At 49.8% G+C, this 24000-nt stretch overlaps 1 protein-coding gene across 3 annotated transcripts in view; it reads right to left on the bottom strand.

Moving 5' to 3' along the window:
• Positions 1–8857: 8857 nt before the first annotated feature.
• Cplx2 (complexin 2) overlaps positions 8858–24000 on the bottom strand; it is a 74186-nt gene continuing 59043 nt past the window's right edge. For 2 of the 3 annotated variants that reach the window (XM_085699539.2, XM_048447850.3), the window contains exons 3-5: positions 14324–14442; positions 14027–14202; positions 8858–12695 (exon numbers count right to left, since the gene is read on the bottom strand). In XM_085699539.2, the coding sequence (XP_085555665.1) occupies positions 12498–12695; positions 14027–14202; positions 14324–14354 (405 nt within the window). In that variant the 5' untranslated portion in view covers positions 14355–14442 and the 3' untranslated portion in view covers positions 8858–12497. Of the gene's footprint in view, positions 12696–14026; positions 14203–14323; positions 14443–21616; positions 21824–24000 lie in introns of those variants that run through there. The other variant, XM_048447849.3, reaches the window with a different exon arrangement.

Raw genomic sequence — 24000 nt, 5'->3', positions numbered from 1 at the left:
GTGTGAACAGGCTGTCTATCTCCCTTCTGGACACTGATAGAAGGAACTGTTTGCTGTTTTTTTCCAGCTCCTTGAACTCACCCACTTTCCTGGGCCCTTGGTCTTTTTTATGTCTTCCAGCTTCTGAAATGTTGGACGGAACACTCAAGCTCTCTCTCCTCCCTCCTCTTCCTCTCTTTCCATTTTCTGCATTGCTGGGGTTTTTCACCGAACTCAGTCAGACAATCTAGGGTAAGCTCTCTATATTAAGGTTGGTCCCTTAGCGACTCTCATTTCGTCTGCAGCCTTAATTCCTACTTGGTGTGCATGGCAACACCAAATTCACATAGCCCCATGGTTAATATGTAGCTATCTCTGAGGAAGCAGACATTGCTTTGCCTACACAGTGCCAGTGTGGAAGCTGGTGACCGTGTGGGAGAGAAAGATGTTCTCTGAAATTCCAAATCTTAGGGCAATCGGGGCCAAAGGACAGTGGAGCCAAGGAAGCAGGGTTTTGATTTTAGATTTATTTTATGTGTATGAGTGTTTTACCTGCATGTATGTGTGTGTATCATGTGTGTACCTGGGACCATGGATCCCCTGGAACTAGAGTTATGGATGTTATAGATGGTTGTGGCCCACTGTGCGTGCTGGGAACTGAACCCCAGTCCTCTGCAAGAGTAACAAGTGCTCTTAACTGCTGAACTGCCTCTCCAGCCCTAGAAAGCAAGCTTAGTGTAGGTAGGAGTGTTTGGCATCCTGAGAGCCAGAAGGGATCTCCCATCAAGGCGATAAGCCTGAAAGCCACAGGAAGACAAGCCAATCCTGCTGGAGGGGGAGAACCCCCAACTGTCTGGGTTCACATTTCATATTGGGGTCTCAGTTATCAATGTTATCAACTAAAGTCTGAGCACCAAACCAAAAGAAACAATGTCAAAGTTTAAACTGCACACTGTTCTTGCTGTATCTGGCTCCGCCCTTCAGGTGTGGACCATCTCTTTGTTCTGTGTGCCCATGCTGGGCCTACCATCCACCTATTAGGCACACAATAGCCTTCTCATCAGACTGACCTTGGCAGTATCACAGGGTTTGTGTTCAAGTCAGCTTGGTTGACTTAGCAATGGCCCCAAAGCACAGGAGTAGTAATGCTGGCAATTGTAATACAGGATAGTATTATAATCGTTCCATTTTTATTGTTAATTACTGTTGTTAATCCCCCACTGTGCTTAATTTATGTGTAGAACTTTATCATAGGTACCTATGTATAGGTAAAACATTCTATACAGAGTTGTTATGGTCTAAGGTTTCCAACCTCCCCTGGGGCTTTGGGATGTATTCCCTGGAGACAAAGGCAGATCTTGTTAGAGAGGAATTGACTGACACATGGCAGAAAAGCCATGAATGGGCATTTCTCCAGGTGTGGCGTGGCTGAGGGGCAGGTGATGCTCCTGAAGCGCGGCTCTCTCGGGCTCACAGGTGTCTTTGTCTCAGACTGACTTCATCTTCAGGCCACCAGAGGCTGCCCCATCATAGCAGCTGCACCTGTGCCTTGCTCCCTCATCTGTCCCCAACCCCCGCTCCACTCCACCTGACCCAAGCCACAGGCTAATTAGGGTGTATTTAATCCAAAATCATACACAGAACAGGAGAAAGGGGATTCCTAGAGGAAATGCTGGTTGCTATGCACCAGATGAGTGACAGCCCCCACACTGTTCTAGGGAGCATGGACAGTGTTTCTGGTTCTGCTGCCCTTTGCTGTGTGATATTGAGCAACGTGGTTGATGTCTCTAGGCCTTGCTGTAGAAGGAAGGGTGGGATTGGATGCTCTTTAAGGGACCTTCCAGCTCCCACAACCTTTTCACTTGGAGGCTTTCCCCATCTGTCTAGCCCATCTGCTTGCTTGTGCTTGCGGGCGTTAGTAGTAACTGTCCTTAGAAAACATAGTGTGTTTTCTGTGGAGAAGGATGTGGGGAAGAGCGATGTCTAGAATCTGAAGCAGGGCTGCGCAGGTTCCAGAGAGGGTTTATGTTCCATAAGAAGAAAGAGCGAGGGGGCTGGAGACATGGCTCAGTGGTTAAGAGTGAAGGGTCCGAGAATAAGAATATAAAAATGTAGATTCCAAAAATAAGAATGTAGAAATAAAGAAATATAAGTTGTAAGCCTAGGAGAATGAGGACAGACTGTCAGCAGCTTTCTCAGCAGCCTGAGGATTAACTATTAACAGTGGGTCACTCCGCTTTACAACCCAGAGCTCTATTTACAAGGCCAAAGCATCTCTCTGAGAGCTAGCCTACGGATATAAGCTGAGTCAACTTTTAAGAAATAGATATAAGACCTCTGGGTTATGCATTATCCTTGCTATGTGAAACTGGCTGCATAAAAGGGGAGACCACAGGGCTTCAGTAAACACCACCTAAAAGTACCAGGGAAGGCAGTAGATTAAGTGCAAACACTAATCTAACTAAAAAACTCTATTAATGGAGATTTTAAAATAAGGCAATCTGTATCTAAGTTTTACCTTGAGATTGTAAAATTCCTTTGTTCAGACCTAATGCTTGGTGCTCCTGTTATAAAAAGGTGAGTACAGAAACCGGCCTTGGTCACAGCCTTACAAAACCCATCTCTGGCTGTGGTCTCAGCTAGCTGACAAGCTTTCTATGCCCTATGGAGATTTTTTATTTTATTTTATCTTTTCCTGGACTCTGGTTTCTGGATTGCTTCTGGTTTACTAGACTTCGGTGGTCTGTCCCCATCTTGGCGCGACCCCCTGGACCCTACAAAGAGCGTCTGCTACTCTGGCAGAGGACCTGGGTTCGGTTCCCAGTGCCCACATCATGGCTAACAACTGTCTGTGATTCTAGTTCCAAGAAGCCTGATGCTGTATTTTTTCTGACCTTTGTGGGCACTGCACACGTGTGGTGTATAGACAGTCACGCGGGCAAAACACTCACACACGTGAAATAAAAGAATGTTTAAAAAGACTAGCGGGAGAGTTGTGGGGAAGCAAGCATTGGGTTTCTGGAGAATTTGCAGGCTGAGCAAATGAACAGGCAGGAGCAAACACGAGCCAGGGCTCTGGTCTGCCATGGGACTCCAGCCCTACCCTATGCCTGATGTCAGGGGGTGGTTGGGGCTGGGGGTGCATCTGAACTGGTGAGGGGGTGGTCATGATTTGGCTGAGCCAGAGGGCTCCATCTGGATTGGGGTGGGCATGGGTCGTCCATGGGTCAGCAGTACAAAGGGCAGGTCCATGAACAATTCAGATGTCCTGTGAAGAGGGCTCTGGCCTCGAGGGACATCTCAGACATTTGCTGTCATTTGACATGTTCTGCATTTTATTGTTCCTGGTCAGCGCTTGTGGACAGAATATCAATTCCATGCTGTTCAACGACCTTGTTCTCTGTGTTCGTGTTGGAGTGACTGGAGAATACAGAGGTGTGCGCAGCCAGGGCTAGCAAGTACTGTGTACACTGGGATAGAAGATCTGTAGTCTTGCTGCTACTGGAGCTGTCTGTGGGGCTCTTAAAAGATCCTAGGCTGCACACCATACTAACTGAACCAGAAGGGTGGGGTCTGAAGCTAGGCATCACTACACACACACACACACACACACACACACACACACACACATATATATTTTAGAAGATTTTCTCAGGTTTATTCCATTGTACTATGAAGTCTGAGAGCCACTGTATCTGGCCATGTAAAGTGCATACAGTCCCACAGGAGAACACACATGGCAGGCTGCCCACTCCCACACAGAATAAAGGAGTGGGGCTGGAGATGGAGCCGTCGTGGGCCTCAGCTTCTGGGTGGTTGGATGGAGACTTTTTGTTCCAGATCTCTATCGCTTTCTCTGGACCCACTATGGAGGTGATTACTTTGCTATCATGGAATGGATTTTGGCTGTGAGTCAAGAAGAGCTCTTGTTTCCCAGCTAAACGATGGCAAATCAATTTGAGGTCTTGGCTGGAGCTGCTGATTAGGGCTGGCAGCCGGGGAGCCCGGGGCTGTCTGAGCCAAGTCAGGGCTCAGCTAGTCCATGGGAGGAGGTAGCAAACATGAGCAGAAGGCCAATGTTGAGTCCACGAACCCAGTGCTCTTGTCCAAGACTGGGGGGGTTATAATCTCAATTTATTTATAATTGCAACATTCATAGTCTTTGTGTTTGTTTATTTGTTTGGGGTTGGGGTTTGCTATGTAGCCCATGCTGACCGGAGAATTCACTATGAAGCCTTAGCTGGCTTTGAACTCACAATTTTCCTGCTTCAGGTTCTTGAATGTTGGGATTTCAAGCAGGAGCCGTCATGCCTGGTGAAGATTGATAGCATTCATAGTCTTGGGTACTATGTACCGAGAAGTTGATATGCCTGGACTAGGCATTTTCATACATTTTGTGGCTAATTGGGTATCACAGGCCTTATCCTTTTGTAATGCGACTCCTAAGAGGTCAAATGAATGGCTCCCAAGTTTCAAAGGAGGCTTCCTGGGAAAAAATTCAAACGTTTTATCCTGTGCTTTGGCTGTGTGTTGATTTGCACATATGACTCTGAGCTCTTATGAGTTTGGCAGATGCAAGACTAAAGGTCGGCCTGACTTAGACTGTGGGCACAGGAAGGCCTCCCAGTGAGGGTTTGCTAAACAGAGAAGAGAATGAGGATCAGTGGAAGATGTTTACTGACTAAGCCTTGAAGAAAGAACTATAAGATAGGTTGGGGTACATATTGTGAAGTCAGTGGCCCCTAACATGTCCCGGTCTCCAGCCATTTTCCTTTCTGGGGTTCATGCTGTGAAGAGCCTTGCTATCTTGATGGTCCCCATGTAAATTACCAGGGCACCCACTCCAGAATTGATACCCCAAAAGAAAAGTGAATGCTCACGGCTTGGAGTCACTAAATTGGGGGGTCGTTTGTGATGCGGCTACAGAAAAATAACTATAACACATTGATATCATTTTAAGATACAAGAGGAATTCTTGAAGGAGATAGTTGATCCCCATCATCCTCTTGGCTTGTTTTGTGGCCCTAGGAAAAGTCACACAGCTTCGAAGCATCTCTTTCTCCTGTGTAAGGTGGAGATAATGTCGACCTCACAGACTGCTTTCCAGATAGGTCATGTATTTAAAGCAATCAGCTCTTGCGGATGGCATACAGCAAGTATTTACTGAGTAGGGAAGGGTGGCTCCCTTTTCCTCCCTAGCTTATTATATTAGCATGACCATTACACAGACAGGGTCATTTCATTTTTCTCACAGTGAATGCATCAGGGAATTGATGTAACCAAGAGCTGAAGATCACTGAGCCTGCCTCAAGACAGGATGAATGGATGTGGATGAATGGATAGATGGGGATAGATGGATGGATGGATGATGGATGGGGAAATACATTGGGTCTGGAGACTAAGATGGGGATGCTAGCTCTCATGCAACCTTCTGAGCCTAAAACTTTTCTCAGTTCTATGTTTGGAGCTGGGAATGCCCTGCCCGAAGGTCACACAAAGAGGAAGGACTGGAATCTGCATTTCTACCCGGGTCAGCAGGGATGCAGAGGCTGGGTGTGAGGATGTCTCCAATTGGAGGAGCCTAACTGAGAAAATATTGTCTTCCGGCGGTATCAAATCATCTCTTACATCAGGCAAGAAACCCCAATTAATTACAAGAGCTAAGTGAATGGTCTAGAAGCTGGGCTTTGCAGCCAATTAGGGAGACTTAAAGGAGGTTTCATTAACTCTCTGCCTCCTGGCGGTTTTTAGTTTAGAGAAAGGGGGAACTTTCAAACTAGTGTGAGCTCCAGAACACCATGGAGAGTGTACCCCCAACCAAGGGTGGCACACAGGGGTTCCTAAAAACGCAGGATAATGGGTTTGACTTTAATCCCCCTGTTCACTCTAGGCTTCTTCACTTCAAGATCTTTTGGTCCTGTGGTGAAGTCAGTGGTCAACATCTTTTCCATCTGGGGTACCAGACCATGCCAATGCCATTTGTGCTTCCTAGGAGTAAGCCAGCGGGGAACGTAGACTACCCAGTGGATCCTACCAAACTTGACCACATCTGCTGTGTTTCATATCCTGGGTTGTTCTACCATCCAAGGCAGAGTCACAATGCCTCCCCCCTCCATGCTGTGCACACATGAGCCTGCCCATTTGCTGTCCTGTATCCCTTCATTCTGCCTGCTTCATCACACTCTTTCCTCATTGGCAAAGATCAGGCTGTACCTCCTCCTACCTTGACACTGCACTGTCTCCTCCTCCCTGGGTTCTGGGTTTCTAGCCTCTTACTCCCAACCTGAGAAGACATTCCCCTGTCTGGATCTCAGCTTACTGCTCCTCAACAGCTCCTGGTGGCCTTCAGGCAGAGCCCAAATTCTGTGCGGTTGCTGTGCCCAGACTCAGTTTTCACCAACAGCTCAGCCAGCTCCGCCGCACATTTCTCACCCTTCCTTGGTCTTTCCTACCTCCTGGATGGAGCTCCTTTTGTCCCCACCTCCACCTTTGCCTTTGTTCTTGGTACCCGAGGGCTCTTCTTCCCCCGCTAAGTTGTCACCTCCTCATCTGAGGTTCATTTTTAGTTGTTGCCTTCTCCCGGGAGCCTTCACCAAAGGTCCAAGTATACTTGAGTTACTGGATATGCTTTGGTGGGCAACAGGTCTGTCTCTCCCTTTGTAAGCAGTTTCCCAGGAGGATCAGGTTGTGTGGCTGGTATTCTCGGTGCCAGAACAGTGCCAAGCATGTAACAGATGTTTGATTTAACTAAGGGGATTAAGACACTTCGAAGAAAAACTTCAGAATTCAAACGAGGAGGGCGGTGGTGTTTACCCAACAGGGAGGGCACAGGTGCACTGAGATCCACTGGAAGGAAAAGAGAGGAGAGGAGAGAAGCATTGATGGTCTCTTCATGACTAAGCTGTCACAAAGCCGGGTTTGGGGGGCAGTGTCTTGTGTGACTGGCAGAGTCCACCGCATGGTGGACTCCCAGGGAATTCTGGAGTCCTTGTTCTTTCCTTTCCATGATCTGGGCCTGAACTTTGTCTTGCAGAACTCCACAGGGAACTCACCGACAGCCACTGCTCCTCTGTGAGACATCTTTACCTCTCGAGATTCTGCTGCGTAGGTCTGGGAGAACTGGCCCTTTCTGAGGAAGGGAGGTTTTGGGCTCAGACCTGCTATGCTCACTCTGCTGCAGTTTCCTCTCTGGTAGTGCGAGAAGAATTTGTAATTGCTTCTAGCCAATAGCACACGGCACATCCTTCTGCAGTTAGTGATAGAAGGCTGTGGCTTCCATTTGGCTAGCAGGCTTATCTAGAGTTCTCCTGGCTTGCACACTGGGGTAGAACAAGCTTCATGTTGTGAGATGCCTCAACAGAGGGGTCCACACGGCAAGGGTCAGAGGACATTCTCCAGCCAACACCCATCAAGTGTATTCTCCCAGCAACTGTGTGAGCTTGGGAGTGATCCTTGCTCAGCTGAGTCTCCCGATGAGGACCCCAGCCCTGACCTGTACTTTACTAGCATCCTCATGATGACCGAAAGCAGAGAATCCAGCTAATCTGTGCCCAGGCTCCTGACCCACAGACACTGGGAGGTAACAAGCGTGTTGCCTTTATGGAGATTGCAGTCATGGGGGAGATGAATGTATTCCCATACCTTAAATAAGGTTTAATAGCACTACTCGATAAGTGCTTGGTACTCGATGATAAGGGCATGCGTGCAAAACTCTCCTTACTCCTTACAACAGTGGAGGTTAGAATAATTATTATCATTCTGCTTCCCTTGCGAGAAGATGCTCACAGGGGTTAAGTGTCTTGCTCAAGATCGCTCTGCTGGGTGGCAGCGCCTGTCTGTATGCTCGGGGCTTTTATTGCAACACAAAGCCATGAGGCTTTGTGCTCTGTGTGCATGGTAACCAGACTCTGCTGTGGTCAAGAGACAGGCAGCTCTATCAGTGGACTGTGCAGAGGGGGAGTGACATGAGCTGGAAGCTAGAGGATTGTGCCGAGGGTGTAAGGGGGAGGGGCAAGGGGTAATTTATACAAATGTGATATAGCATTGAATGGGGGTCTGGGTGCTCTTGGAACACTAAGGTGCATGTGGCTCTGGCATAGCAGGCTGGAATCACTGGAGCCATAGCACACAGAGCCATTTTGATCATAGGGATGCTGTCTACCAGGTAGATACCATCCTATAGGCAGGTGGGAGGGGCTGGGCAGCGAGTGACATATTGATGCTTGCATTTTAGATAGACTCTTGAGCTGGGGCTGGGACGGCAGGGAAAAGGATGCAGAGAAGGGAGGAGGTAGAGGAGTCTCTGAGGACAGATCCATGCCTGACAATGGGGAGTGCTGAGAAGCCAGGGAGAAATGGGCCTCACTTCAGGCTGGTCAGAAATGGGGGTACAGAAATGAAAGGGGTCTTATCCTGAGTCCTCGACAAGCTGTGTCTGTGTCTAAGAGGAATGCTGAGTGCTGTCCTCTTTGTGTGTCCTCAGCCTCCCGCAAGCCTCCCTGGCGCAGAAGGGAGCAGGTCCCCCATTCGCGTTGCTGGACGAACTACTGATAGACATTTGCCCATCTATTGTGTTCATGGGGTTCTCAGGATGCCACACCCCAAGGAGCTGGTAGAGAAGGGCAGCCGGGGATGGGATGCGAGGCTCAACATGCACAACCCCTACTCTGGGATTGTAGAGCTGGCCTTCAGAGGTAGAGCAACCCTGGAACTTGGGCCAGCTCCAACTTTAGCCTCCATTGATTTTCGAGGTCATTTCTACAGTGTCTTGGCCAGAAGCTGGGGGTAAGACATTGAGCGTTCTGGGGTATCTTGAGCTTTGTTGGTTGTCACCGGTCACTGGTGGTGCTAACGGACAGAAGGAGGCTGACAGACGGAGTTGCTGTACAAGGTCTTTTTCTTTGTTGTCATGATTGGTTTTGTACATCTTAGCATTTGCATCATACAAAGTGGGGAGCACAGCCATGGCTTTTGGTCAGGTTCAAGGGAGTGCAGGGGGTGGCCCTCCCCTCCCCCAGATACTGACACATTTAAAAGAAGCAGAGCAACAAGGACAGTGCACAATTCTGGGAAAGGGGTTCTCCCACATGAGCAGGATGGTCCATCTCCCCTGGGTCTCAGTAGGAGGACCCCCACCCCCATCCTGGGGCCAGGAGGAGCACCTCTGTTCTCTCCCTGGTGAAAAGGGTAGGGCTATAGGAATAGGGACGAGAGAAGGGAACATTTACTGGGAGGCCTACCCTTAGATCAGGGAGACAGCCCCCTTGGGAGCCAGTCCGATTCCCCAGGCCTCCCAATTCAGGCCTCACCAGCTGGCTAAAGCTCAGAAAGACGAAACAAGGTGCTGTGGTGGGCACCCTTGCCAGCTGGGTGCTACCTCTTGGGGCTGGAAATCCCATGCCATCCTTACTCTTTAGGACCTCAAGTCTTTAGGATGGCTGGTTTGGGAGTCCCAGGTGCAGGGGCCTGGTGGCTTTCCCCAAGGGTTCGTGTGCCCATGTTAGTGTCCACCTCGTTCTATCTCCAGCCACCCACCATGCTGTGTGTGTGTTTATGTGCGCACGTACACACGTGCGTACATGCATGCATGCATGCTTGTGTGTGCCCATGTGCATGAATTCTGGAGCCTCTTTTCAGTGTGTTACTTGCGTATCACATTTCTGTATGATGTACTCATCTTCTTACCCCATGGGCCGCGCACACCTCCTGCTCTCGGCACATCAGGGGAACAAACATCCCTTCCCCTGCTCACAGACCCATGTTTGTCCTCCCAAGAGGACATAGCATCCTTTAACCCATTGTTTCCTCCCCATAGCTGGGTCTGTGTTAGAGATGTCAATCATTATATCCCCCTGGGCTTTGTGTGGGTGGAATGAGATCTATAACAAGTAGAAATTCTCTCTCTTGCCTGCACCTCCAAAAGGCTTCAAAATCTGCTGTCTGGGCATGGAAAAGAGGAGACTTAGACCTAGGCTAAGCCAGCCCAGCCTGAAGGATTGTGGGTGGAGATAGAAAGTCCTGATCCTACTCTGGGTACCCGGAGGGGCCATGGAGACCACCAAGGACACCAGCTGAAGGGTCTGGATTCTCTCAGGCCCATGCAGGTTATCTTGCATGGCTGGGTTCTCTTGCTTACCTGCAGGTCCCTGGGTCTTGGTCTCTACTACCCTTCGGGTGCTCTGTGTCCTGCCATCACCTTTGAGGTCTAAGGGTCTCCGTCACAAGGAAGGCCTTTCCTAACCCTGGTATTCATCCCGTGTCCAGGTGGGAGTCTTACTCAGGGTTTAAGGAGGCCTGGGGCCCCTGGACTCGTTCTTGCTTGTCTCTGACCCTGGACCCCAATGAGTTTGAGAGTGACCATCCTGCCCAGGATAGAAGAGGGAAACAAGCAGACAACAGGGGTGCAAGATGGCTCCCCATCACAGACACAGACACAAACACTGGCCCTGTGGGATGACACAGGAGCACAGGGGGTGGGGGAGAAGGGTACGTCCCAGGAGCTGGAGCTGCCGAGGCCCTGCTCCTTAGAGAGGGGACAGACCAGGGGACTTTTCTGGTTCCCTAAACATATGGATTGTTTAGTCTCCTCTTTAAAGTATTGCGGTCTAACTGATATGGCTTTAACTATTGGAAACGGACAGGAAGACACACGTCTTCTCTGAAATCAAAGCATAAGTCCACTAAAATGGAAAAACCTGCAGAATGCAAGGGGGCCAGTGGGACAGAGGCTTCGGGAGAGGGCAAGTCGCCCCCTCCTGGGCCCCGACTTTTGGGATAGGCCCTGGCGGGGGCCCAGCATGGCTTCCTGGGGCACTGCCTGGGTCTGTCCCAGTAGAATTCTGAGGACCTCAGGTAGGAAACCCCCAAGGGTGGAGGACTCTAGGCCAAGGGGAAGGTCTCCTGTCAGATGTGGCCACTTGGACTAATGGTCTCAGGGTCAGGAGGAGGCATCTTATTCTGGTTCTTGCTAGCCGAGCACAACTTATGCATACAGCTGCCTGTTTGAGACCCACACATGTGAACACCAGTCTTGGCCCATCTGACAGTTCCCTCAGATGTTTCTGCATCTAGCATGTAACTGTCACTCTTGACACACATGCCATTTTGAAAATACATGCATATACAGGCTACCACATGCAATCTTTAAACACATGAGATGGCTGGCACACACTGAGAACATGGTTGAAGCTCAGGCACACCGCGACCCACGAACACATATACACAAGGTACATCATAAAAACTACCTCTAACAAAGAGGCGTGACAACTAACACACATGCAGTCTTGAGACACCACACTCTAACCATACGCAGATGCAGGATGGGGCCTGCCATACTTATCTGATGTGTGTGTGTGTGTTGTGTGTGTGTGGACTCACACATTTGTCCCTCTTTTGTGCCTTCCCCTCTGTCCCTGGTCCATTTCCACACAAGTCACAAAGCCTCAACAATGCGGGGTGTGAGGACAGACGTCAGTCCTATACATCCCAGAGGAGAGCTGATTCTTGGCCAGTGGGATGGATGGACAGTCTTTTGTCTGGTGGGAACTGGCTTCTCCCCAGCTGCTCGGGGCTTTGACCAAGAAGGGTCCTCCTGGGGACAGTGGGGACTTGGAAGCACATGGACAGGACATGGAAGGGAAGAAAGGTTGAGAGGAATGGGGGCAGTTTGGCTGTACCAATGACGGGTCCCTTGGCACAGACCTTCACTGCCCGATGGCTCCAAGTATTTTCTGGGGACCTGGGCAGCCCCTTGGCTGGGCAAACTGGGGCCTAGCCTGGCAGTGGGGTCCCAGGGCCTAAGTCAGATGAGGGAGAATAAGGGGTTTCCCTGCCCTAGGCTCCTCCACAGATGTGCTAAAGTCCAAAGAGGATCCATTTGGAAGGAGCAGCTTGGCAGGGGCCATACTTTTTAAAGAAGGGTTGGGGAGAGGTGTGCTCCTGGGTAGATACCACCAGGAAGAGGGAAAAGGACAGCCCGAGCCTCTTGCCCAGACTCTAACCTGGCCAGACCCAGCTAGATTCTCTCAGGGCAGGCTCACTGTGAACAGCCTTCTTCAGAGCCAGGGCCATTCAGTGCCTCTGCCCTGACCTGGACTCCCACTGGGGATTCAGACAGAGGCCAACGGTCAGCATGCTGGGCAGGGCTGGAATGTGTCATTACTTTGGCTGGCTGGGGACAGTGGTCCTCCTGGCAGTGGGGAGCATGAAGGAATATATGGGGGGGTCGCCACACTAACATAGACCTCGGGCTTCTGGAGGGGCACCCAGTGCCTTTGGTTCTGGGTTCAATGCCCCCTGCTGGAGTAAAGCTGTCTTCCCTTTTCAGGCTATTTGGGAGTGGAGCAGGGCTAGAAGCCCTGGGATGAAGGGGAGGACAGAGGGGAGGCGCCCCTGGCTAGGGAAGGGGGCAGAGGCCAACTGAGGTTTTCCCCTTTGGAACTGATACCTAACTGAATAAAAAGAAAAGACCAACAATAACAAAAAAAAAGTCATAAGGTGGATGGGGCAGTAGGGATGGATTACTTCTTGAACATGTCCTGCAGCGGCCCGGGCAGATATTTGAGCACTGTGTCCAGGATGCTCTCTTCTTCCTCCTCCTCCTCATCCCCACATCCTGCAGGGATGGCCTTCTTGGGTCGGGTCAGGCTTCCCTCACAGGGCTGTTCCAGGGCTGCCTTCTCCTCCGCCTCCTTCTCTTCTTTCTTCTTCAGCCCGTACTGGGGAAGAGAAGGACAGAGAAGGGTGTGAAGTCAGTCAGGGGAAGGAAGTGTTGGTTTTCTCACTCAGGCAGACTCTGGGGACGGATCTCAGCAGCGTTTTAAACTCCCCAGGAAAGCTGCTTTCTCTGGAGCCCTGAGCCAGTCCTTAGTAGGTAAACAACATAAAAGACCATGCCTCAGGCTGGGTGGTGGTGGCACACGCCTTTAATCCCAGCATTTGGGAGGCAGAGGCAGGTGGCTCTCTGTGAGTTCGAGGCTAGCCTGGTTTGCAAAGTGATTTCCAGGATAGCTAGGACTCTTATGTAGAGAAACCCAGTCTCAAATAAATAAATAAATAAATAAATAAATAAACAAATAAATAAATAATCCAAAACCAAAAACCAAAACAAAACATAAAAGACCATACCTTGGTTTCCTGTAAAATGAACACTTACTGATAAGACCCCTTTGTCCTTTTGAAAGCCTCTAAGTTCTGAGTTCTGAATGTCTTCTGGGGCGATTTTTCCGACATAGCTGACTGAAGGCTACTCGCAGTGTTACTTGGCAGCACGGTGCAAATAGACTTGCACTAAATGAATGACAGCTCCATCCCTGGTGGTCAGGGTACCAGGGAACTTGTCCCTAATATCCACAAATTCTGAATTCCACTTCTATTTGGTTCCAGGAGCTCTGGCAGGGAGGTTGGGCCTGCTGCATTGCTGCATTTCCTGTATGCTCATGTAGCTCTATATGCCACTTCCTATATGCATACTTAGTTCTATATGCTGCTTCCTGTATGCGTACATAGTTTTATAAGTTGCTTCCTGTATGCTCATATAGCTCTATATGACACTTCTTGTATGCGTAGTACATAGTTCCATAAGCCACTTCCTGTATGCTCATATAGCTTTATATGCCACTTCCTGTATGCGTACATAGTTCTATAAGTTGCTTCCTGAATGCTCATATAGTTTTATATGCCACTTACTGTATGCGTAGTACATAGTTCTATAAGCCACTTCCTGTATGCTTATATAGTTCTATATGCCACTTCCTGTATGTGTATATAGTTCTATGTGCCACTTCCTGTATGCATGCATAGTTCATTATGCCACTTCCTGTATGTGAATATAGTTCTATGTGTCATTTCCTGTATGCTTATATAGTTGTATATGCCACTTCTTGTATGTGTATATAGTTCTATATAACACTTCCCGTATGCATACATAGTTCTGTGTGCCATCTTTGAGGGCATGTTCCAAAGACACTCATTTATTTTCCTGATGAGAGTGTGTCACAGCGGGACCTAGGTCTAAGATGAGAGCTGGGATTTGGGGCAGGATGCTGACCTTGTCTCGGATCTGCTGCCGGACCTTCTCACGCTCGGCCTCCATGCGGGCATGCTTGGCCTTGCGCTCCTCCTCTTGCTGCCGCAGGGCCTCCTGCCGCTCTTCCTCCTTCTTCTGTGCGTCAGGGTCCTTCTCCTCCTCTCCCCCCAGCATCTTCCCCATGTCCTTGGTGGCCCCTAAAGGGACGTGGGGTGGTCAGGGGAGGAAGAGGGTGTGGGCAGTCGGGAAGAGAAGGCAGGTTTTGAGGTTTCCTTTCTCATGGGTCAGGGTTGCGTGGGGGAAGGTGGTGGGGCTCACCTCCAAGGGCTTGCTTCATGACAAAGTCCATCCTGCAGGCTTTGGTTAGTGCTCCCTAGCCCGTGGCTGAATTTGCATTCAACACACCTGGCTGCTGTGCCTCCAGGAAATGAGCCCACCTGCAAGAGAGGATGGGGGGCAGGTCAGACAAAAAGCTCTCTTCCCAAGAAGGGTGGTGGAGACCTTACTGTTGTTCTCACGGGCACCATCGATTGAGGATAAGGTTCAATGCCCTGTTAGGAAGAACAAAGAGCCGGAAGGGAATTATTTACTGAGCGTGTATCATGGACCAGGCATGGATGTGCAATTGAATAGCTTTTGTTATATTCTTTTAAGAGAAGATTTATTTATTTTTCTTTTGTGTATATGAGTATTTTGCTTGCCTGTAAACATGTGCATCACTGTAAGTGATGTGGGATTTCCCTCTGTATGCTGTGATTACCATTAATGAATAAAGAAAACTATCTTGAGCCTGCACAGGGAATAGAGGTAGGTGGGGGAAAACTAAACTGAATGCTGGGAGAAAGAAGGAGGAGATAGAGAGAAGCCATGGAGCCACTGCCAGAGACAGATGTGCTGAAACTTTGCTGGTAGGCCACGACCTCGTGGTGATGCACAGATTAGTGTAGATGGGTTAAATTAAGATGTAAGAGTTAGCCATTAAGAAGCTAGAGCTAGTGGGCCAAGTAGTGATTTAAATAATATCGTTTCTGTGTGATTATTTCGGGGCTGAGCTGCTGAGCAGCTGGGAGCCAACAAGTGGCCCTCTTGCAGCATGTAAGTGCAGTGCCTGAGGAAGCCAGAAGAGGGCATCATACCTCCTGGAACTGGAGTTACAGATGGTTGTGAGCCCCCCTGTGCGTGTTGCGATTAGAACCTGGGTCCTCTTCCAAAGCATTATGCACTCTTGACCTCTGAGCTATCTCTTCAGACTTGGTTCCTATTTTAACGTCTTCAGTTTGAACATATTTTTTTTTCTAATTTGATTGAAGCCGGGACTATCGGCATGAGACTGCAAATTGGGCTCGGAAGAGCTGCGCTTTAATGACATCCTCGTTGGTTGTTTGTCATGTGACCTTCAACAAGCAACACCCTTTCCTTATGCTTTCAGTTTCTCTTTCCTGAAGTGGAAGTGGCAAAGCCTGGGCTGCTGCAGAGAGGAGACAGGCTGGGCCATGGGTCCAACTCATCAAGAAAGTGAGCACCATGCTAGTGGCCACAGAAAATCAGAGGAACGTGAGAGAAAAAGAAAGGTCTGTCTAGCATGAGTGGGACCTAGCCTAATCAGACCAACAGAGAAATAAAGCTTTTGTTGCAGCATATGTCTAAGTTTTGTGTTTTATAGCTTAATGTTGATTTTTATTTTGAATTGCACATGAGGGCATTGGGATTTATTATCACCTTGGCACTTCTGGCCTCTACAGAGCGAGGTCCTTATAGGCACTCTGCTAATCTTAGTTCTTCTAGCCTCCTCCCTAAATTACTGATTTTCAGTTTTATTATATTTTTAATTGATTTTTTTTGGTCTCAGAAGATTTTCTCCAAATAAAGTCATAATTGGAAGGCAGTGTGCAGAATATGGAAAAGTGGGGCTAGCCCAATGGTGGCAGAGGGGCCTGCAGACTCAGGCATGGGGGGAATCTCCTTCCAGAGCCCCAACATCTCTGAGAATTGATCCCTGGGCTCCAACTTAGAGGTTTTTTATTTTAATTGTTGACTTGTAATGATTCTTTAAAAATGTTTATTTTAACTCATATGTATGGGCTTTTGTCTGCATACCACGTGTGTGCCTTCCAGAAGAAGGGGTCAAAGCCCCTGGCACTGGAGTTACCAATGATTGTGAGTAATCATGTGGATGCTGGGAATCGAACTTAGGACCTCTGCAAGAACAGCAAGGGCTTTTAAGCCCCAAGCCATCTAGCCAGTCCCTGAGTTACACTGATTCTTTAACAGGCAAGGCAGCTGCCAATCCCTCTGTTTCGTGTGTCTGCATTCATGAACTGTCCTAAATGTAACGTGAGCTGGAGGTTGACTGGGACTAGGCCTTCCCACCCCTGGGCCCTCTCATCTCTTATAGACTTCAAGTCTCTATTACTTTCTAGGAAGGAAAAAAGGGTTCAGGAAAATGATGCCAGAGAATTTTACCAGGCCAGTCATTGCAACCAAGTTGAATTCAAGGTCACAGGCTATTCGCGATGGATTATCCTCATTTCTTTCAAAATGAGAAACCATTAGCAGACTGTGAGTTTTTCATAATAAGGGATCAAGAATGTATCTATAGGATTAGAGCACTTAATGGGTTGTTTTTGGTGGAGAAAAATCATAATGTACTAGATGAAAAAGGTCCCAAGGGTTTTGGCACCAGACATAACTAGTTAAAGAGTCTAGGCTGGGGCCAAGTCTCTGGAAAAGCATTAGCTTGTTCCAGATGGGGAAGTATTGAGGTGATCATTTTAACTGATATTAAAAGAGAAAAATTCAGGTCAAGTGCCTGGAGATGCAGTCAGAACTTATACAAATGGCAGCTATTGCTGACTATGTATTTATGGGACTACACTGTCCAAAAGAAACATGCAGACTTTCCAGTAAAGGCAAGAGAACCCACCCTGACCCAGAAATCTGAGTTTGAAGGTTGCTCAGCTCTGTTGAGATGTTTCCCATTGATTTTAGACCTCGGGAGAAGACTTAATTTCTAAGAACAGGAAACGAACAGTGAACAAATTGAGTGATTTCAGGAACTCTTGAGTTTCTACGCAGTGTTTACACAGAGCTCAAAGAATTACCAGGTGGTAGTGGAAGACGTAGGACTCTAATTTGAGCTGATTCAAATTGGAAGGCAGGACACCTGGGCTGTAGCTCATCTCTGTCCCTGACTTGCTTGCTGCATGACTTGGCCAAGTCTCTCTTGGGACCAGATGCTCTCCCACACCCTTCCTGAGTGCTCCCGCGGAAGCACGGCCTCCATGTTTGAGCTGCTGACCTGTGCACCGTACCCTCAACCCCTTTTCCTCTTGGTTCTGTACCTCACCTCTTGCCACTCCTTTCATCTCCCCTCCCTCTCTTCTTCCTCCCACTTCTTCTCTTCTATTTCCTCATCACCCCCTTTTCCTTACTGACTCATGTTCTGCTTGCTTCTCAGACTTTAGCCTCAGACTCTGCTTCTGTTTCTTCTGTAAACTTCCTCTTGGGGGTTTCTTGAGACTAGAGGCTTTATTGATCGCTGATACATTGACATCTAGACCTTTTCTCTGGGCTTTCAATCCCTGTATTTATCCATGTAGCAAGTATTAATTGAGGGCCAACTATGTGTTGGTATCTTGGACACAGAGAATCTAACAGCGAATTAGAGAGGCAAAGCTGTGCCTGCAAACAGATTACATTCTGAGGTGCCTCTGTGTGAGTGTATGCATATAGGGAAAAATAAGCCGAGGGATGCATTTGTGTTCTCCAGGGTGTTCTGTGGACATGACGCAAATGCAATACACCATGCATCAACAATCCTTATTTGGACACTTTTGCATTCATGCATTCATTCAGCAATGGCCATCACTACTACCCCTCCCCCGAAATCTTCAAAATGCATCTATTCAAGGACTGAATCTTCTCAATGCCTATATTGCTATTGCTCCAGATGGGTCCTAGGTAATTCTGAGGCATTACTTAGTTGGGCTTTTTGGGTCTACTCGAGAGTCCTGTTGTCCCATCCTTAGTGTGGCCCTCGTAGATGGCAGGCAGTCTCTTTGCTTGTTTGGTTGAGAGAGTACTAAGTGACTTCAGAGGCCCAGGCTGCGCCTCACCCCTGCCTCTTATAGGAGACCTCCCTCCAGGTCAGGCATGCTGTTGAAGGGGCCCTTTTATTCCAGTGAGACAGCTCTTCTCTGTAAAAGGAGGGCTACGTGGCCAGTTTGCAGGTTAAAAATCATCTGTGGGATGTACCTGTCACGTGACAGGTGCTCAGTAGATGAAAGCTATCATTAATGTGATTAATTATGGCGATTGCACACACCTGCAACCTCCTCTCTCCTAGCCCCAGGGAACTCCCTCCTCCTAGAAGAAGCAATCTAGATTTTTCTCTTTGTACTTCTTCCGTTACCCACGAATCACCACGCCTTCCTAAATCTTTAGTGTCCTTTTCCTAGTCTCTCGGGTCTCCTCCCTTCTCCAACCCTTTACTTGAACAATGCACTTCTTTGACTCTCTGACCTCTAGTGTGGCAGAGAGTCTGCACCCCGCTTCCTCCTCATCTCCCGGTGAAGCTCCACTGCTCCTGAGATCCTCTATCTTAGCACACAGCCCAGAAGCCACCCTGATCAGTGTGTCTAGGAGACCTATGCTTGAACAGGAGTGTTCATAGCCCTATGCCTCCTCTCTCTTTTTGTAGTGTTTGACGCTGATCACTGCTCCCTTCTTCTAATTTCAGCCTTCTCAGATCTGAATTCCATGACACAGCACTCTTATGGTTTTAATTCTCCCCAAACAGGTCCTCTCTCTCTCTCTCTCTCTCTCTCTCTCTCTCTCTCTCTCTCTCTGTCTCTCTCTCTCTCCTGGTTCCTTTCCTTCTCCAGGCACACCCCCATCTCCTTTCCTCTGCTCCTCCCATGGAAACCTCCCATCTGTGCCTACTGATTTAGGATCCCTAGTTAGACACAGAGACGCACGTCTTTCTCTCTAAAGCCTGCAGATTTTTAACCCTCTGCTGTATAGCATCACACATGCCATTTCCAAGTCAGTCTCTGGAAAATCAATCCCATCCTTGCTGGGCTCCCATCTCGTCCTCCAGCATGTCTTGTTCAAACCCCTTCAACCAAAAGCTCGCGTCAGTATTTCTCATCAGCACACACTCACCCACTTACTCATCGTGTGTTCTCTGAGTACCTGCCATCTACCCGGCACCGCGGAAGAGAACAAGGGCATGCTCAAACACTGGTTTGCACAGCCTTCGGTTATTTGTGATTGGGATGGAGGCACACGGAAGACTTCTGGACACTGTCCACCCCACCTCCTCCCTCCTACTGCTTTGATGTCTTGGTTTCATGGCTCTGTCTGTCCTCTGTCTCTCACCTGTCTTCCACATGAACCTCAGATTAATCTTCCTAAAAGGCACATGTAAGCCTACCACCCTGTGCTGGTGTCTCATGGCCTTGCTAAGCCTCCCACAGTCTGTGCTCTAACCTTCAAAGCCTGCGGTCGAGCCCCTGCCCTCGTCCTCTGCCTCTCTTTTCTCATCTCTCATACATGGCCGTGTCTTAACCTCCACCCAAGGCAGGGCGATTTGGGCATACTGTTCCCACAGCCTTAGAACCCCTTAACCTCATCTCTACTGGCTCAGATCTTGGCACTACTAGTTACTGAATGATCCTGAGTACTTGACTGACTGTTTTCTCATGTGTAAAATGGAGGCAGTTGATGCAGTGTGCAAGGCCGGCTGTGAGCACTGAGATTATGCAAATCAAATATCTAAGCCAGTGTCTGGCCTGTAATAAGCATCCTTACAGTCATCATAACCATCCACAACAGTGGCAGCATTAACTTTCTGAGATCATTCGCCAACGTTGTTCCCTTCATGCAAGTTCCCAGTTCTTCTTGACAAGATGGGACAGTGTCTTGCTTTGTAAAGATCTAAGGCACTTTCTAGGGCAGTTTTGCTGCCTCTTACGCATGTTCTATCTATCTGTCTGGGCATCTTTTCCCTTGTTATCATAGGCTCTATTCTGTTGCCAGAGTCTTATTCATTTCACCTATCTGGAGAATCCCACAGGGTATCTTCAGCATGTTTGCTCAGTGGAATTTAATGTTGTGTGCACGGGCTCAAAGAACGAGCCTGCACGTCTGATCCTGGGCTCCTCAGACACTGGGTTCCGTGCGTGCGTGCGTGTGCGTGTCCGTGTGCCTGTAGCTACCACACACGGGTGGGACTGGAAGAGGTCCTGCGAATTGGGTGCAATTGAGGATTAGGACCTCACCGCCAGGAGGCGCTCCGCAGCGGCTGCGGAAAACTGCCGTCTGTCTCCGCGCGGGAAGGGTGCTGGTGGGGGTGGAGGCTGCTGCTGCTGGTGGTGGGGTGTTGGACTCGGGGAAGGAGAGGGGGAGGTAGGCTAATGCAAAAGCTTCCATGCTGTCAGTCACGGAAGTCCCAGGGCAGGTCCTCACCTTCCCTCCAGACCGCATCCCCCAACACCCCTACAATCAGTCCCAGCCCAAAGGCAGTGAAGGCACCTGCTCCAGTTCCGTCGAGTCCCAGGGACCCGGCCCCCTCCTTTTGCCTGACAAGCACCTGCAGTGTTTGTCTTTGCGGCTGTTTTTCTGATTTTTATGATTCGAGTACGGACTACAATCACACCTCGATTCAACACTCAGTTGCTTTTTGCAAGGGACCCCACGTTAATGGTAGTGGCCAAGACAGAGGACATCTCCCTTATTTCCCCACCCCACGCCCCTAGAAGCAAGAGGGGGAGGAGAAGGGGTGGTCAAGGATGGGTGAGGGGAAGGGATTGCTCGTCTGGGTTATGAAAGTGGCAGGGGCTTCCCTCTACTGAAGAGAGAGTAGGCTTCCCAGGCGCTGCTTCCCGGGCCCTCATGGAGACCAGCACTCGCGACAGCCCTGGGGCTTTCAGTTGGCCACTGCGTGTCCCCTTCCCCCAACGCACACCTTTCAACCCTGAGCCCCAGCCTGGTATTAAACTTTGCAGTGAAGGGGGCAGTCTGAGAGTGGGGAAAACCGTGTGACTCCCACACGGGCTCAAGCTGCTCCAAACGCACTCCTGCAGGAAGAGGACAAATAGTCCCCCTGCCCCCCACCGACGTGGGCACTCCTCTCGCCAACTGGCCTCTGCCACCCTCAGACTCCCCGAACTCTACCTCTCCGGGTGACTTTCTGCTCCAGGAGCAGAGGGCCCCGGAGGGTTTGGGGGCTAGCCACACCCCGAAGTAGCTAAAGACCACGTCCCCCACCCTAGTCTGTGAGCTCGAAGTTGTTCTCCAGGTTCACTGTTGAATCTCCACACTCGGGGCGGTCAGGGTTCCAAGAGCCCCACTGTCCCCTCTCTGGGTGCTCGCTCGCCCACATCTGCCTGCCCAGTGTCCGCACCAGCCCTCCACCTGGCTTCCGCGGGGAGCTGTCCCTTCAGCACCATGCCGAGCGGTCAGGGGCTGCAGTTCCCAGCGCGCGCCCCGCGGTCTTGGGGAGTCCCTCAAAGACTCAACTGCTCCGCTCCCCCCACAGTTCTGAGGTCAGAGCAGTCCCCTACTGCCCCCAGCCCAGCTCCGCCTCCCCGGCCCGAGGCCAGCACCGACCTGGTGGTCCCAGCAACCGTCTAAGCCACTGCAGGGCTCCGGCCGACTCCAGCAGGCGGTGCCGTGCTTGTGCTCAACCAGCTTGCGCCGCCGCCTGGTGTAACTCCGCCAGGCGAGCTGGGGCCGCCGCTGCTGCTGCGGGCGGATGCCGAAGGCGCCCTCCAATCACACCCCTCAGCCAGGCCCTGACGCCTTACAGCTCCTCTTCCAGAAGGGAAATTCAAAATCTCTCTCTCTCTCTCTCTCTCTCTCTCTCTCTCTCTCTCTCTCTCTCTCTCTCTCTCTCTCCCTTCCTCCCTCCCTTCCTCTCTCCCTCCCTCCCTTCTTTCCTCTTCCCTCCCTATTTCCCTCTCCCCCTCTTTCCCTCCTCCTTTTTCTCTCGCTGCCTCCTCCCCTCCTCCCTTCTTCCTTTTCTTCTTTTTGCTCTTTTCTTCTCCCGGCTTTTCCCTTTCTCCTTTCTCTATGCCCTTCCTTATCTTCTCTAATTCTTGTCGCAGAGAGCCCTACTGATCTGCTTTCAGCTAGACTTCTTTCCCAACTCCACCTTGTCCAAGCTCCAAGAACCACAAGCCTGTAGCTTTGGAGGGACGACGCGGGCAGCTGTGGTAAAGGATTTTTTAAGGCAGAAGCCAAAGGAGTTGCCTCCTCAGGGAAGCTCTCTTTTGACCTGGCTAGGCATGCTAGGACAGGCATACTCCCCTTGGGGTGCCCCTTTCCCTAAAGGAACCCCAGTTTCAACCACCCCCTCTCTCGGCTTGCTTGTGTCTTGCCTGTGAGCAGCTTCTGGACTGGGCAGTCCACTGTCAGGTCGTTTCTGCAGTTTATGACCACAGTGTCCAGCTACAGGCTCACTCCAGAACCACTGGTGCACAGGATAAGGACGGCCCTCCTGGGGGTGGGGAGTGGGGGACTCTGCTCTGGGCCCAGAACCAAAAGACTGCTGCAGACTGAAGGGGGAACCTTAGGCGAACTGCTCCTGAGTCCACTGTAGATGCTATCCTCAGAAGAAGACACAGTCCTCTGGTGGTGGTGTTCTAGAAGGCCTTCCTTTCCCTCCTAGGCCAGGGAAGAGAAGGAACTCCAACAATAGGGGGCAACATCAGCTCTGTCCTCAGCCTTGCCTCTTCCCCTCTCGCTCTCTTGCTTGTTCTCTTATTCTCTCCTGATGAGCCTTTCCATTCTGCCTGTCATCTATTGGCTCCCAACCTCTTCCTTTAATCCAGCCCGAGGTGCAGGAAAATGGCTCTGGGGAGTGGTTGGGTTTGTACCTAGCCTTTGCAAGTTGTGCAGGAGTTCATGTATCCATCTGGGTCACGTCAGAATGGAGACAGCTTCTCTCCCAGGAGGGAGAGCTGTGGGGGGACAGGGTCCAGGGGAGAAAGGGGGGGTTCAAAGCAGATGAGAGCCTCACAAGTCTCTCTGCGCCCTGCTTTCCTGAAGAATTGTGTTTGTGAAGTTTCCCTCTGTTCTCCCCTTTCAGACTGCAGACTTTGTGTAACCGCAGAGCTCTCTGTTTAGCATTGTTGGGGCACTGGCATCGGGAGCTCCTTATTTCCCTCTCAGTTCCTAAGTTGACCTAAAGAGTGTGTGTGTGTATGTGTGTATGCATGTGTGTGTGTGCACGTGCGTGCATGCACACTCCTGTGTGATTAGGCTGACTTAGACTTGCTACTAATGCCTGAAGGGAGTTCTAAGCCAAGGGATCTGACATTCTGTCATTTCGAGAGTGGCAGTCTTCCTCACCCCTTTCTCCCTCCTGTCTACAGGTTCTTCTGCAGCCTTCCCTGGGAACAGGGCCTGGGCCAACAGCGCTCTGGCTATGGCTGGGGCTTTGCCTTTGACATGGACATTGATCATGCTAGGTTCAAAATCCAACTTAGGCTTCAGAAAAAGGCCGAGCTCAGTCCTGGACACTGCACTTTAAGATGGACTCCAGTTATGGGCACTGCACTTTAAGATGGGCTTCAGCTATGGGCACTGCACTTTAAGATGGGCTTCAGCTATGGGCACTGCACTTTAAGACAGGCTTGGGAAAGCTCTGGGATATTGCTCTTGTGAAGAGGCTGGTCTTGGGATGGAGAGGTTGAAGGATTTGAGGATAGCTCACTGTCAGGACAGAACTGATGGGGCATTAGTTCTGTAAGGGCTGACGAGTCTTGTTTAATTGAAATTGACTCAGCTTAACATTTGGCGAAGTGGAAGCTAAGGGTGTGTTTGCTGAGTGGATAAATAACCATCGCAAGGGAAGACCAGAGCTACCGCCTTTGTTTTAGTTAATTGATTAATTATTATTTTTACCATTGCTGGAGATGACCCCATGGAAATGGGGACGGTAAAGAGAGGTGACCTGGAGCTCTGAGAGGAAAACCCAGTTCTCAGCTGAC

This window comes from Myodes glareolus, chromosome 14 (genome assembly GCF_982192425.1).
Source record: "Myodes glareolus chromosome 14, mMyoGla1.1, whole genome shotgun sequence".
NCBI classification, from domain to species: Eukaryota; Metazoa; Chordata; class Mammalia; order Rodentia; family Cricetidae; genus Myodes; species Myodes glareolus.
The sequence above is the reverse complement of the archived record's forward strand: the minus strand, read 5'-3'. Positions and strand labels throughout refer to the sequence as shown.